This window comes from Quercus robur, chromosome 2 (assembly GCF_932294415.1).
Source record: "Quercus robur chromosome 2, dhQueRobu3.1, whole genome shotgun sequence".
Taxonomy (NCBI): domain Eukaryota; kingdom Viridiplantae; phylum Streptophyta; class Magnoliopsida; order Fagales; family Fagaceae; genus Quercus; species Quercus robur.
Genome location: NC_065535.1, coordinates 34,078,086 through 34,095,535, shown reverse-complemented (window position 1 = coordinate 34,095,535; position 17,450 = coordinate 34,078,086). Strand labels below are relative to the sequence as shown.

General features: G+C 32.2%; 1 protein-coding gene and 1 pseudogene across 1 annotated transcript; one reads left to right on the top strand and one right to left on the bottom strand.

The window, feature by feature from the left end:
* Nucleotides 1–1,277: 1,277 nt before the first annotated feature.
* Nucleotides 1,278–2,267, top strand: LOC126713448 (uncharacterized). The gene has a single exon (XM_050413201.1). The coding sequence runs from the start codon at nt 1,394–1,396 to the stop codon at nt 1,994–1,996; it is 603 nt and encodes a 200-aa protein (XP_050269158.1). The 5' UTR covers nt 1,278–1,393; the 3' UTR covers nt 1,997–2,267.
* An 8,018-nt stretch (nt 2,268–10,285) lies between these two features.
* Nucleotides 10,286–12,303, bottom strand: LOC126698029 (uncharacterized protein At5g39865-like; annotated as a pseudogene).
* Nucleotides 12,304–17,450: the final 5,147 nt, after the last annotated feature.

Below are 17,450 nucleotides of genomic sequence, written 5' to 3'. Positions count from 1 at the left end.
GGAAATATTTTATGGTAAACTTTTATATTTATTATAATATATATATATATATATATAAAATAACGATAAACCCAAAATGGTACACTAGTATTGACCAGTATCGAAATATATCGTTCTACTAGTTAAATCGGTATAACATTCGGTACAAAATTAACTCCCTTGCCACAAAGCACAAACAACTTAATTAAAGTATACTAAAAAAAAATATTTTAAATATTTACAGATAAAATTAGAACTTATTAGATCTTGGGGATGAAAATGAAAATAGAACATAATTATATTTTATAGACAAAAAGAATATTTTAACCATCGTACTATAAAGCATTAGCTTTCTTGTTGGTAAAATTTAGATGGTTGTACTGATTGATATAAATATATAATCATAACCTACTTACATATTGGTCTATACACTCACCATGTAGCCAAGATCATGAAGTGAATATAAGAATATTTGTATTTGCTAATGCAAAAATTATTGTCTATTTTAGCATAAGAACTAACTTTTTTATTTTACATAATTACTTTTCAAAAACACTCTCATAAGATTATCTATTCTACAAACTATTTCAATAAAATATTCATCTGTATTCACATAACTATTTTTGCAAAACACTCACACACACTCTACTCGAAAAAATTAATTGAGAAATAAATAAAATATGTTTTTAAATATTAATAGTAGCCGTATAAATTTATATGGATACTATAATTGTGGACAAGATAAGAATAATTTTAAACAAACTGATGTGATTGATTTTTTGGGTTGGATAGTCAAAATTTTGCATTTATGCAATTTTACATCTAATGTAACTAGGCAGGTGCTCATCTGCTATATGTACAAATTCAAAGATAAAGAGTATTCATCAAAAAAAAAAATTCAAAGATAAAGAGTAACTCAAAGACATACATGTTCAAAGAATTTTTAAGACCTAGTATTTTAGTTAAATGTTTCCATGATCATGGCCCCTTTTCCAATTTCACAATCTGGGTCGCTAGGGGTAAAAATATGGATTTTTAAGGAGGCACTTCTATCAATCAATAATTTATTTGATTTGGACCGGGTTTGGCTCTCCCATACCGGGCCACCTCCATGTAATGTATTAAAATAGTACCCTTTTTTTTAAACAATAGTTCCCTAATTTTAAGACATGTCTTTCTCACCTCCTCGAGTACATAATTTTCCCATTTTATCCCCATTTCATTGTCTCCTCCTAGTCCCTACTTCATCAATGACATGGGGTCGTTTTCTTAGTTAATTATATTTTTAGTTTTTTTACCTCTAGATGTCCAAAGTTTATGAGTATGGGTAACATATCTCTATATATTGAAGCAAAGAAGATCAACAAGAAAGGAAAAACTAGCATAAGAAACCAAATTAAGTCTTCCTTCTTAAATGGATTCCTCAGCAACTCTTAGTAGCCGTGCCCAACTTGTCTCTAGAGAATGTGACAACATATTTCCGAGCACAAAATACCTATCCTCTCAAAGGACACCTTCGTTTTCCTCCTCCTCGACACTTTCACCATGTTCTTCTTCCTTTGGATCTTCCAATTTTGCTGATGATTCCCCACTAAGTCCAGCTACTCCCCTTAGATATTCCGGTGTTCCATTTTCTTGGGAACATTTACCAGGAATTCCCAAGAAAAAACAAGCATCCAAGAAAGAATCCTCATCAAAGCTCCTTCCATTGCCACCAACTAGTACCACAACTCCAAGCTCTAGAAAATCCCACTTGGAAGATGTGGTTGGGAAGAAGAATTGTAAGCAGACTTTTGAAAAAGATCCATTTTTTGCAGCATTGGTTGAGTGCTCCAAGGATGATGATCAAGATCAAGAACCAAATAAGAGCATTTGGAATAGTGCTAAGGTGTCTAGGAGTCTAAGTGATCGTTTTGGTTTTATTAGTCTTTACACTTCTTGCAAGAGAACTTCTGCAATCTCAGAGTCCATAATCTATCTTCCAAGGTCAAGCAGAACCTCCTATGATCTGATCTGATTCATCACCGTTCCAGCTGATCAACTTGGTATAATTTTCAATGATTCGACTGCCGGGTTTGTGTTTTCTAGTTATAAAACAAAGCACTTTTCTTTTCTTTTTTTTTTAATTTCCCTGTTTTTGTTTTTTTACCTTTCTTGGTATTTGGACTTGAAGAGGACAAGTATGTATCAAAAAAATATTTAAGTTATTGTAACATGTCAATATTACTGGGAAGCAGTGTTAGACTTAGACCCTGCTTTGTTTAGTGAATGATTTGCATTTTTTTTAATCCTATTTTTGCATTGTGTTGTCAAAATCTATTTATAATATATGATGTTTGCTGTATTTCATGTGATGCATGAGACAACAGGAGTGAAATTTACTTAAGCCCATGTGGGAGCAAGATGTAGGACCATACTGTACAAGACAGCTATGGTATTAATTTGTCTTTTATGTTTTACTTTTATGATATCCATAATAACATGTTATTTTTATTTATTTTTTCAAACGATGACACAATTCTGACACACTCTTACGTGTGTATCGGGAAAATGTTGGTTGTTGAGTTACCTCATACTATAAATTTTTTCATATTTTATACTATTTTTCCTTAGTATCTCATAAATTTTTCCTGATGTATACTCTATAATATGTTCTTAATCGTGTAAAAACTTTGATAAAGTTGTTTATGTATTTTACCTTATATTTTTCAATAAAATTTGACAATATGGTTGTATTATTTTTTTTTTTGAGTAAAATGTGTTAATTAATACAACACATCATTTCATAAATACAATTATATAATTTATTGACCAATGCAACTAATTGAATTTATCTGAGAACATAATATGTACAATATCTAAGAAATTATATCCTTTTTAAAACTACCCAAAGGCATCTTAAGCTAGTAATGTTTTGGCTTTCTTTGTTCCCTTTTTTAAGTAGTGAGTTTATGTTCAACTTGCTGCCTCCTCCTCTGAAAATGAATTTGACTTCCCTTAATTCTCCCCCCTTCGGAAAAACTTTTTATAAGCATATTCTTAAAATTGATCTAGATGCTAGGTACCCCTTTTATCTTGACAGTACTTTTATTTATCTTAGACAATTTATAATACTTAATAATTGTCATTAAATTAGTCAAAGGTCTTATGACTCAATTATTTTGACACCTCATGGTTTTTTCAACCAAAATAGATAGAATTCAATTCTTTCCTTCCCTAATTATTGAATTATTAAAATAAAAAAAAAATAAAAAAAACAATTATGCTTAAATCAGAGAATTATTACTCTCATTTTAGAAAAGGATGGTACTGATGTCTTCAATTTACACGTGTACCTCAAACTTCGAATGTGATAATTAGAATTTTTTTTTTTTTTTTTCTAGCTCTTTATATCGAAGAAAATTCTTCTAAAAAGTTCCTACAGCTTCTCCAAAAGAAAAGTACCTAGAGAAAAGGATGTGCACGATTAAAATGGTGAAAAGCATTGAACATTCGTCATAATTGAATTAGACAATCTTTTTTTTTGAAAGCAATTGAATTAGACAATCTTGAGTCACAAGTGTGAAGAATGGCCCACCAATAACAATTAGAACGGTGAATAGTCGTGTCCTTAAATTCATGTTTCACGTGTATTGGGTCTCCTTAGACAAGTAGGCCTGTATCTATATTATAAATACAATAGTATTTCAGATTTATAGTGACCATTTTATGATTATTGTTATTTTATAATCGGGTTAAGGCTGTGTTTGAATCGACTGAAAATCATTTCCGGAAATAATTTTCCGTAAAACTCACGCGTTTGGCAGCGACGGAAAATAGATTTTCCGGAAAATCATTTCCGTTTGACCAAAATTTACACTTGTTGACCCGGAAATCATTTTACATACTTATTTTACCTTCAAACGATTTCCGTAGCATGCGCAAAAGAGAGAAACACACTCAGCCAAAACGCAACAAAACACAAGAGGCGAACAAACGCAGCGAGAGAGAGAGAACGATCCAGACCCAGAAAGAGAACGAACCCAGAGCCCAGAGCTGTTCGACTTCGCCTTCGCGCCGATCGCCGTTCGAATCGCACCCTTCGTCGTCCCCGATCGCCGTTCGAATCGCACCCTTCGTCGTCCCCGATCGCAAACCCAAATTCGTCGTCCCCGATCGCCACAGTCGCAGCACCAATTCGTCGTCCCCGATCGCGATGGTCGCACCCCAAAACCGATTGTCCTCGACCCCAAAACCGATCGTCCTCCCTCTCTTCCTTCTTCTCTCAATTTGATCGGAATATGATTTTTTTTTTCTGGGTTTTATTTGTGTTTTGGTGTTCTGTGTGATTTTGATTTTTGGTGTTGTTGTGGTGGTGTGGTGGTGGTGTTTTGGTGGTTGTGGCTTTTGATTGCCGGAGTTTGCTGCTGTGAGTTGAATTACCGTGTGAAAAATTTGTAGGAAAATAGCATTTTCAACCATACAACCAAACACCAGAAAATATTTTTCACAATATTTTCTGAAATGCAACCAAACACTTAAAAATATTTTCCTTTCCGGAAAATAGCATTTCCGAAAAATAAGTATTTTCCGGAAAATCACTTACATGAAACAAACACAGCCTAAGATACCAACTAATTCTTGGTGCAAGTAAAGAGATTAAATCTCAAATTTCTTATGCAACACAAAAATTTTTACCAGTTGAATCAACTGAAACAAACATTTCTTGAATATTCAATTAACTTTCATTGAGACACCCCTTGATATGTGCCTTTGAGAAGGTATCTTTATTCGCGATGGTGTTGCCCTTTCTTTTAAATTGTTTTCTTTTGTGTGTTGCATATGATGAAAGCTAAGGTGAGCATCTTCTTTTTGTCAATTTTGTGGTAGTGGGAGTGCTGAAAGCAGGGATGTGTTATCATGAAAGACTACGTTTGGCCGATCTGCGTCATTATCTACATTATTTATTTTGAGAAGCATCTCTATGATATCATAACTTATATTTAAAGTGAATTAAAAGAAAATTAAAGAAAGTGGTCAATGATGGTTGATAGGATTGACTTGTGTAAAAAGTGCAAAGCCATTCGGTAGAGACTAGGCGGAGGTTACGACAACTTGAGTGTGCCCATTCGGCCATTCCTAAGGATGTTAATTGAGTGCAATTTTTTTTTTAAGATTTTAAAAATTTTAATTACATCTTTTTACTATAAATTTAAAAGATAACCAAGTTGCGAATATGAAGAAGAAAGATTGATGTGAAATCTGAAGAGTTATATTCCTCACTTCTCACTGGATTATTGACTACTAGCTTATGTTGAAATATTTTGTTAAAATTATGTTATGTTTCATGTATAGTACTTATTATGTGTAATATTTTGGGAATTCAACTTTAATTATATTACTTTCTCAAAAAAAAAAACTTTAATTATATTATTTTATGCTATTAGAGAGGATAATATAAAAAAAAAAATTAAAAGTAAAAGAGTGTTTGTAATAGGTAAAATTTAGTAACAATTTCTTTGGTGGTATTTTAAGTTGTCCAAGTACATATTTTGGTCCTTAAAATTTTTATTAATTGTCATCTTGATTCTTTAAGTTTCAAAATTTTCTTTCTTGCCATTTGTATTTGATTTTATTTTCATATTGGTCTTACTATACAGTTTTGTTAATAACCTAACCAATGAGTTCCCTTCATGTTTAACTATTTTATGAAATATTAACTCTAAAACATTGTGGAATGCAAGAATTTTATTGTTGGGTTTAACACTTGATGTAACTCTAAATAATGTTACCCCATCCAATAACTTGTTATTGAATTCATATTTTGAAAATTTTATGGTTGAACTACATATTTTATATGTTCTTAACATGCAAACCAAGTTTAATAAAATAGACTATTTCAAGAGAATCTAGTCTGACCTCCAAAATAAAACTTCAATCAATAATAATATCTTTTAGCCTGTTTTATTTGTTAGGATAGATAAATAGGTTACTTTACAAGATAAACATAATATTTTAATTCAAAAAAAAAAATCTAAACTTTGTCTCCAAGTAGATAAGATTTATTCAAAGATTAACCTAATAATTTATCTCATCATTATCTATGAACCCAACTCCTAGTAAAATAAATACAATCTTAAAATTATATAATTAAATAAAATGCTGGCACATAAGTGACATAACAGATTGCTTACAAAATTTAAATGATAACCATCTATAAGTCACATGATTATAATACAAAATTAATTTCACAATAAGCTATATTGCGAAATTCTGAGTTATCATGATTTGGCGGATTAAATAAGTGTTAAAAAATATGTTACGTATTATAGATTATAATACGGAAGGAAGTGGGTTTGTATTTTAAGATTTGTACTATATTGAAAGTTATCAAAGCCTTTTGTGGGTATAAAGTAACACAAACACTCCAGAGAATCTATGGATATGTGGCTCTAGAACACAAACACATGCGCGGTGTATGTCACTTTTGTAGCACACGTGGCACGACCCATGAAAGTTATTCTTTGATACAGAAATAATTGTTTTCTAAAATGTTATGAATTATTCTTTTTTTTTATACAAGATAGAATTTATACTCTAGTCTAATCTAAGTGTATATATGTGTGAAGTTCCCTCTTGGAGACTTGAATCCCGACCCTTGTCCCCCACACCCCACAAGCACTTATACTTGTAGAGTGACCAACACACCAAAATGTGCGGTGGTTGTTATGAATTATTCTTAAAAGTCCTATTATTTATAAAACAGTCAATTTAAATGAAGAGTAATAACTCTTCATTTTCTATATTTAAATGAAGAGTAATAACTCTTCATTTTCTATAAATTAAGAACTTGAATTATGGCCAAGAACACAATTTGGTGACTTTGTCATTGTCTTCTGGATGGAGGTGAATTTCTCTTAACTTGACAACAAACTATTCAAGTGCAGGATAATTGTCACCTTAAAGAAAGTGTTTTTCAATATACCACAATATCAAATTAATTCTGATCTTCATTAAGTCTTCTTCAAATTTTTCTGGTCAACCTGGTAGCCAAAGGTTTCACCCAAAAGACGGTATAGGTCATTTTGATACTTATACACCAGTTGCTTGAATAGCGAGAGAGCATTTCCATTGGCAATTGTAAATGGTATATGTAGGGAAAATTTAGCATAAGGCACAAAAAGAGCCCAACAACCGGACTTGTAAAATCTTAAAATTGCAAATTTTTTTGCAATTGTGCTACAATATCATTCTATATTTAGCACTTTAGTAAAAATTATAATATATTTTAATTGATAAAGTGGAAGAGAGATGGGGGAAGAAAGAGAGAGAGCTGTATTGGAATATATTATATTATTTTAGTGGGTAATATATATTATTTTAATAAGTAGAATAGGAAAATAAAAGTTGAGATGTTAGTTGTGTTGTAAAATGGTTTGGCATAATTGATAAAGTAGTTTTTTGAGATAGTAAAATAGTATAGGATGGAAGTTGCGGATGCGAATGCTCTAGAGTACTTATGGAACAACGACAATTTTCCATATATATATATATATATATATATAATGAATGTTAAGACTATCTTTCTAAATAGTGATTAGGTTAAAAATGTGTAATGTTTAGAATAATTTGCAAATTATAAGCAAACAAGCTATCTTTTCACACCTAGCTTCTTCTTTTTTCAATGTAAATTCAATAAATAAGCAATTCGAAATTTGGATAAGAGCTTATGTATTCTCTCTAAAAAAAAAAGAAAAAGAAAAAAGAAACTTAGCCAAACGCACCAATGTCATTCCTACTTGTTTAAGACCCGGGCCTGGTGACACACAGACACAATATATAAATGCCAGCTTTGTATCAATAGTCCCCATTTCTCCCAACTTCATGATAATGTTTTACTTTTCCCTATCTTAATTAAACACAAACTCATGATTATTCCAACTTAAACGCTTCTCAGAATTCGATTACTGTCTCGTGTGTTTGATTAAGTTCCTGAAAGGATTGAATGTGTAATGGTAATGGACCTCTATATATATATATATATATATATATATATATATATATGTATGTATAAAGAGAGAGAGAAGTGTTAGGTTCACAAAACTTTTATAACAAATTTTAAGAGTTAAATTATTACTGGTGATTGAAAAAGTGATGTCATTAGTAGGCTAGATTATAACTGGTAAAAGGCTATCATATAAGACTTATTGGGAAAGTGTTGTGGGTCATTACCTATTATCATTTTTTTATAGGAAAGTTAGAAGAAAGAAGAAGAGATTGAAAAACTTAAGTCATGAAGAAAGCTAGAGAATGAAGGTTAAAAATTTGGGTTAGAGAGAGAAATGGAGAAATGGAGAGAGAAGAGACTAGTATTTGGCGATTAAGGATTTGGATTAATGGATGCCACAAAAGTAAAGCTTTGATAATTAATGGAGGTTATATGTGACTTGTTCTGATACCATATTAAAAATTTATGGCTCTAAATTCATATTGATATTATACAAGATAAAATATGACTCTGATACCATTTTTTTTTTTTTTAAAGGCCCGATATAGCTTTGAAACTATTATGTTAGTTCCAGTTAACTCAATGGGTAAAGTTTTTTATCTTCAAATAAGAGATATGAGGTTTAAATAAAGGTTACATCAAAAATTAATTGAAGAAGAAAATAAAACTATGAAGAAGAGATAATGGTTCAAATAAGACTTTGAACCATTATCTTCAAATAAGAGATAATGGTTCAAATAAAACTTTGAACCATTATGAAGTATATGATGAATATATATATATATATATATATATATATATTTATATGAAGAAGAAAATAAAGTGTAGGCATATAGAGAAAGAAAGGTAACACTATCGGTGAGTTTGGCATCAGTTTTAAGTTTTAGATTTTAACTTTTATGTACAGTTTTCTAAAACCTTATTTTTCCCTTTTTTTTCTCATTTATTCAAATTTTTTCAAGGTACAAATATACTTTATTACTTTATCACACTTTCAGCAAAAAACTAAATAAACTATTCCAAATTTGTCCCCTGAAAAACAATTATTGCTCATACATGAAAACTCATCTGAAGACTCCTAATTTCAACAATTTCAATTGAGGCATGAATTGGGACAAAAAAATTTCTTATATATAATTCTTAATTAAAAAAAAAAAAAAAAAAGTGTCCAAACGTCTACAAATTAAATTACTACTTTCTATGACAATCCCAATCTAGAACCTTTTTTTTTTTTTTTTTTTGAGAAACATCCCAATCTAGAACTTAATTCCTATCTTAATGATGCAGTTTAATATAACGGAATCTAAATATCAAATGCTCCATCTGAAAGAGCAAATTTAGTAATGTGTATCCACATTCCACAATCCAGCTCACCACATTTTTATTATGTCATTACCATCATTACTCTTGTCGTGACTGAAAATCAAACAGCAACGCCGACAGATAAACGGGAAAGTGCCGAAACATATAGGACCTTATGGCATGATAACCACGGATGGTGCCGGTTGCTTAACGCGAAAGCCAGCATAAATAGGTCATCAGTATCACTCGCCGACTTCGAACATTTTATTTTCTTTGGCAGCCAAGAAAAGTAACATAAATAGAATAAAAACTATTTAAAAAAAAAAAACAAACAAAAACAAAAACTCCTACTTTTTTATCTGGCAAAAATATAATTCTAATCCCTCATATGGTTGAAGTCATATTTTAATTCATAAGTGGATTTCAATTTTTTTTTATGGAATTTTTTTTTTATGGAAATAAGTGGATTTTAATTAGCTCAATTAGTCTAGTCTATTATCATTAAATATAATACATGAGCTCAAATCACACTTACAAAAAAAAAAAAAAAAAAAAAAAAAAACCCAATTAATGTCTTGACATAAAAGAATAATTATCCCAAAACCAATGTCAAATATTCAAATCATATCATATCTATTAACATAATTTTCTAAAATTTAAAATTTTCTAGTTTAGTTATTAAATTTTGGATAAATTATAAATTACACCCCTAAAGTTTAAGGTATTTATAGGTTTTATACCCTGAAATTTCAAAATTTGGATTTTATCCCCTAAAGTTAAGAGTGTTTGGATTTTACACCCTAAGAGCATCCACATCAGTGAATGCAAAATTTTTGTAAATTTGCACATCTAAAACCTTCTTTTTCTATTTTATACTCTCATTTTTACAAAACACCTACATTAGTTTGTCTATTATACACATTTATTTAAATAAAATATTCATCTTCAGATCAATCCACACCCACCCACCCACCACCATTAACAATGCAATTCCAAATCCAAATTTTTTCACATTTTTCAAGAACTCCAATCCGGGCATCGAATCAAACCATTTTCATTGCATTCCAAGCATCTCTGGACTCTGTTTGCTTCCTCATTAAACACCTTCCTACTCCCATTGCAGTTTGTGCATGACGCGAATCGGACATCGTCGCAGCCGAAGTTGAACCCGAGTTTCTGAACCGGAAACCCTTCGAGCAGTTTCGCCAGCTCGCCGGTTTCAAACAAGTACTTGATCGTCGGCTCCTCCGATATGCTTCCCTCTGATGAAAACCTAAGGCAAAGTCATCAGGTTCTTGTTGTTCTTGTTCTCCCCCGATAACACACTCTATAGTTCTTTCCTGTATGCCAAGTCGAGCGATACGTCTCGCTCATCGACCCAAACCCAAAACCCTCGAAATATCATCCTCACCGAGTAGAAATCCTCATAGGTCTGCCAAATCCCACGCAAGCTAGTGAAATACACAATGATTCCGTCCTCGGTGCCGGCTGAGATGTCATCACTCAGGCCCAGATGTCATCTCTTGTCCTTTCTGTACTAATCATTTCGGTGAGGTTGGACTGAGGGACCAGAGATAAAAGAGAGAGAGATGAGAGTAGAAGTTGAAAATGAGAGAGTGAGGTGAGGAGAGAGAAAAAATGTAAAATAATAAATGCAAGAGCTACAATAATCGTGCATAGTGAGGTGAGGAGAGAGAAAAAAATATAAAATAATAAATGCAAGATGTCATCACTCAGGCCCAGATGTCATCTCTTATCCTTTCTGTACTAATCGTGTCGGTGAGGCTGGACTGAGAGACCAGAGATAAAAGAGAGAGAGATGAAAGTAGAAGTTGAAAATGAGAGAGTGAGGTGAGGAGAGAGAAAAAATGTAAAATAATAAATGCAAGAGCTACAGTAATCGTGCATAGTGAGGTGAGAAGAGAGAAAAAAATGTAAAATAAGAAATGTAAGAGCTACAGTAACCGCGTATATATGCACGGTTACTGTAGCAATTGTACATAAATGCACAATTTTACACCCACTAATGTGGGTGTTTTTTTGGGTCAAAATGTATAAAATGGGTAACTTTTTCTATTTTGCAAAAGTTTACATATGCTGATGTGATTGCTCTAACGTTTTAGAAATTGAATTTTATCTCCTAAATTTTAGAAGTATTTGGATTTTACTCCCTAAAATTTGGGAGTATTTGGATTTAAACACCCCCAAACTTTAAAAGGTAAAATCAAAATTCTGAAACATTAGGATGTAAAATCCAAAGACTTCCAAATTTCATGGGATAAATTCCAAATTTTGAAACGTTAAAGTATAAAATTCAAACACCCCCAAAATATAGGAGTGTAATTTATAATTTATCCTTAATTTTTTTTTTTTTACATCTCTAATATATAGTCATAGTCATTCAATCTATGTAATTGCTAATACGTGACAATTTTAAAAGATGTGACACTTGGGCTTGGATAAATGAAAAACATCCAGGCAAGAGATGAACAATTAACCTTTTTATCTTAAACAATTAATGAATAAATAACAAAATTGTTATTTGCACCCTTAAACTTCCAGGTAATTTTGATTTTGCCCTGTAAAGATTCAAAATTTGGATCCGCTCCCCTAATGCTACATAATGTTTGGATTTAAGGTGGGGAGGAAAATAAGGAAGTAGTACGTACTCTCCTTCAAAGGAAAAATAAATAATATAAACCTTTTAAAAAAAAAAACTAAAAACTATGATTAATACCTTAAAAAACGATTAAAAAATTATGCAATTATGTGTTATACATTATGAAAATTTTTGTTGTAAACAATTAAATTGAATATACTAATTTTTATATTTATTCATCTGATATGTGACACAACTGCATGCAAATTTTCCTTGTACACCTTTTGTTTATAAAATTAGGTGAATGTTAACAAGCACCATATGTTACTTGTTAAGGTTGAATTAATATGTTATTAAAAAAAAAAGGTTGAATTAATATGGGTCTCTTTTAATAAAAAAGAAAACCTTCAGTTAGGTCCTGGCATAAAGAAGGCATTTTACGCCACCAATGATGTGTTGCCACGTCATATTTCCATTGATCTTACAATACACTCTTGCACACACAAGTATAACTCAATTAAACACAAAATTCTCAAACACCTATCAGACCTGAGAAGCTCCAACGCCTCTCCTCTCCTCGTACCATCGGACCTCCACCCTGCCGTTGGAGCCGCCACACACATCGGTCAAGAGCTAGCGTCGTCGCACCAAATTCTCATCAAGGTATCACAAATTTAACGAAATTTTGGGTCCGACTTCCTTCTCATTCTCTCCTTTTTTTTTTTTTTTTTGAGACATGGGTTTGTGATTTTAAGCTCAAAAGAGAGAGTCTTTAAGGCTTTTCCGATAAATCCATTTGATTTTTAGCACAAGGAAGAAAGAGAAAGTCTTTCTTTTTTGTGTCTGCAAAAGTCTTCGAAGCTTTTGAAACAAGCCCATTATATTTTTATCAATCTTAAGCTGATTCCCACCTCAAAGTTTCAATCTTTAAATTTTTTTTTCTCTTTCTTTATTGTTTCCACAGAATTTTTAAGACATGGGTTTTGTGAATTTAAGGACAAAAAACAAAGTTCTTGAAGCTTTTGCTATAAACCCACCTCCTTCTCATTTTTTTTCGTAATCTTCTTTTCCTTAAATGTGATAGTCATTATCATTAATACATATTCGAAACCCAATGTTTCAGTGTTCTTCTATTCAATTTAACACCCAATGTTTCACTATCCTTCATCAAACACATCCCTACAGAACTATCAACCACTAAAGAACCATCTCCAGCAAGAACTCTTTTAGGAGCTCAAACATTTGACAAGGAGTGGAAAAATGAATTGGGTTTCAAAGCTCAAACCTTGACCGACGGGGAGGAACCGGTGCGATGGTGCCAGCTCTCGATCGATGTGTGCAGCAGCTCTAGCAGTGGGGTGGAGGTCCAGTGGTACGAGGAGATGAGAGGCATTGGAGCTTCTCAGGTCTGATAGGTGTTTGAGAATTTTGTGTTTAATTGAGTTATACTTGTGTGTGCAAGAGTGTATTGTAAGATCAACAGAAATATGATGTGGCGGCACATCATTGGTAGCGTAAAATGCCTTCTTTACTCCAAGACCTTACTGAAGGTTCTCTCTCAATAAAATAATTGAATAAATAGAAGAAAAAGACATAAAACTGACCTTACAATTTATTTTAATATTTTTTTCATTTCTATGAAGCTAGCCTTTAACTTATGGCGTCCGTTCCTAATCATCAGACCAAGACACCAATCAGTTTTTGGTGTAGACAGAGATTGAACCCCAGATCTCCTATACAACCATTAGAGATTTTACCAGTTGAGCTAACTAGAACCCACAAAAAAAAAAAAAAAAAAATCCCTTAAGTGTGAAGTATGAACACGTTTATAAAAGTATAAACTTCGGTGAAATACTGAATCTATTAATTTAATACTCATGGACCTGTCCTTGCCTGGTTGTCAATTTTCTGTCGTCGTGAAAAAATTCATGCAAGCTAATCACCATAGTTAATTTCGCTTTTATTATGATGAAAAGAATGTATTGGTTCTCAATTCTCCCGCACAAATTTGGTATGTCTTCCCATCAAATTTGGTTTGTCATAGGCATTTTCCCGCACAAATTAATTTGGTATGTATTGGTTCTCATTTCTCCCGCACAAATTTGGTATGTCTTCCCATCAATCCAAGCTCTAAAGCGTTAATTAATGAAAATTCCTATGACAAAGAGATTTAATTAATGAAAATTAATCTTTTCAAAAAAAAATTAACGAAAATTAATTAGTGCAAGAATTGACGTAGCTCAATATATATACACCATACACGTACTTTCAGCCAAGGAAAAGGATGTATATATAATTATATACACGTGCTATACATTCTCAAAAATAAAATCGTGTTTCCTCATAAGTACCACAGGGAAGCACAAATCTTTTTTGACAAATTTATTGTACTACTAAATATTTTGTGCTGGACGTGGGTTCTAGACTTCCAGTTAACTTAATTAATAATTTTTTTTTTTTTTTTTGAAAAACAATTGATAAATTCTCTTGTAGTTAAATAAGATATCTAAGTTTGACTTTTGTTTACACTAAAAATCGATTGATATTTTTAGTCTAATAGTAAAGAACAATTATCAAACATAATAGGGTAAAAAACTATAAATATATATATATATATATATATATATTTTTTTTTTTTCAGACGGAACCAATGGGGGTTTAGATTAAAGACAAATCCATTGGTTTGTAATTACATTGGCTTGTACGAATCTGGGAAAAAAAAAAAACTACTTTGGCTTGTATAATATCATGTTAGTTTCCCGTAGAACATGAAGAGCTGGTGATAGTTGGTGATTTGGTATGTAACAAAATGGTAAATACAATTATTTGAACAAATGTCATACTTAATGAAACAATACATAGTTTGGTGGGTACTGGGTAATTATGAGAATCCCAATTAACTTGGGATAAACAAGATTATTCGTATCCCCCAATAGCCAATTTCATTTAACTGTGGATACGTCCCCTAAACTAAAAGAACACACAATATTTTCTCAAAAAAAAAAAAAGAATACACAATTGTGGGGCCTGAAATTCGAAATCCCAGCCCACTTCACATTAAAGGCCCAAGGCCCAAGCCGAGGAGCCCTACTGCCGAGGACGTATGATGAAAGCCCCTTAATGGCCCAAGAATGTGGCCGAGGACGATCTCACGCTCAACACCTCACAAAGCGCCTGAAGAAAATGACAAACTCAGTACAAGAGCAGTACAAACGAGAAAGCTGCCAACACCACAATGTGGAGCCCAGCGCCTGACAAGCCCATACTCCATACCATGCTATCCAGCTTTTCCCAACCACTCTGACGTATGGATTGATAGGACGAGTAATTACCCCCAAACAAGGAAAAACTGACACGTAGATGGAGAACGGGAAGTGAATACTAGTATAAAAGGGAATGAGAGCTAAAAAAGGGGGGGATGGGAAAAAAAAAAAGAGAAGAATGGTGAGAATGGGACGCTCCTCAGATTAAGTCCGAGGAGTCAAATCCTTCAAGCTATATTGATGTAAAGCTCAGCTATTCAAGCCAAACCTACCTTTGTATGTGCTCTCATAAAATCAGGACCAAGCCATTGCCTTGCGTCCAAGGTCATGCCTTTCCAAACCCACTCTCTACAAATCATATTGTTCGGGCCCTTTACATACGAGCCCAACATGGTCGTTAAAAATCGTGTCCCTACAACAATATTGCAAGGAAATATTACAAGATATTTAAAAAAAAAAAGAAAAAAAAGGAATATAATAAGAATTAGTCTTCTCTTTACAATATAATAAAATTACATTTTTATCAAAGATAATAATAAAATTACATTAATTTACATCCCACGGACTAAAAGAAGGGACAATGTTGTATTAGAGTTTACCATCTTTGTTAATTTATTTTTTAAAAGGATATTTTGGTAGGGTGAAACTTAGGTACGGTATATTTTTGTTTCAAGAATTGAACTTCAGATCTCTTAGTCAACTTTCAAAAATTTTACTAGTTTAACTAACTGGAACCCACATTTTTGTCTCCAATTAAATTAACAAATATGACACATCATTAGAAAAATGTCACGTTATTGTTTTGTCAAGACACATAGGGACCAATAACCCTAGTCTTTTAAACTTTACTAACTAAAAATCTCAACAAGTCAATTTTTTAGACCAATAATACATTTCAGCCAATGACTATCACAAGTAACAAACTTAATTATAACAAATCTTGTAAATAACGCATTGTCATATAATTGATGGTGAAACTTTTTTATTTCTTTTTTGAGACAAAAGACAGAAAAACTTTTATAGCAGTTTGAATTACATTTTGGAGTTGTGGAGGGACATCTTTCATCCATAGAGATAAATATGGACCATGAGTATTTTTTATAGCTCGGCCCAAAGATTAGAATGGAGGCTGCCACTCAATCCTTTCTGAAAATTTTGGGTTCAGTTTCACTAGCTTAATTAGACTTCGGTCACCTGAACCAGCCCACTTGTAGACTTCTAATTTAAAATAGCCTAAGGCCTTGTCATGTTATTACTATTAAAAAGAAAATCAAACCTTGAATTGCCCAGCAGCCCAATCAATTAGCATGTTCATACACTTTAAGGCCTCGTTTGGGAGGAGGGAATGGAATGGAAAGGAATGAAAAAAATCATTTTAGAATATTCATCAATTCCCTTGTTTGGGAGTTTTAATGAAGAGAATGGAAAGCTCATTCCCTTGTTTGGGAGTTTAAGTGGGAGGGAATGGAATGGGTAGGAGGGAACACTCATTCCTCTCTATTCCCTTAAAACCTCAAATTTTCATTCTCCCTAAAATTGGGAGGAATGGGAGAGAATGAAATTATATTTTATAATTTTTTTTACTAAAACTCTCAAAATACCTCTATATATTCAATTCTTTTTTTCAAAATAGGGGTCTAATAGTAAAATTGTCATAAAGTGATTCCATTCCATGTCTTTCATGTTGCTCCCAAATAAGATTACTTACATTCCATTCATTTTCATTCCTTTATTTTAAAACATCCAATCAAGGTTACTTAATTCCATTCCATTCCATTTCTTTCTCTTACTTAAATACATTTCATTACATTCCATTTCATTCCCTTATGAGCTCCCAAACGAAGCCTAAGAGCCCATTTAGAAATGGACCAAACAATGCAAGTTGTGACTTGCCATTGGCAAGAAAAAAGTATAACAAAAAAAGTGGTACACCGGTATGCATTTCGCAACAATATTGGTGGTGGTAACATAGCTTTCACCTCAAACTCCAATTTATTTGCCAGTATCAATGATGCCAAAGGCAAATTTTTTTGCCTTCTAGCTTCAGTGAACCGCCAAGACTAGCGGTACACTGTAGCAAGAAGGCATAAAAAAATATATTATTTTATCACTTAGTTGGGTTTTATGGCAGAGAGGAAGAGAGAGAAAATGAGAAAGAAATTAATAAAAAAATGAATAGTATTTGGCTGATGGAAAAAATAAGAGAATTGATGCAGAGTATGTATTAAAATAGATAAAGATGCCAAAGGCAAATTTTTTTGCCTTCTAGCTACAATGAACCGCCAAGACTAGAAGTACACTGTAGCAAGAAGGCATAAAA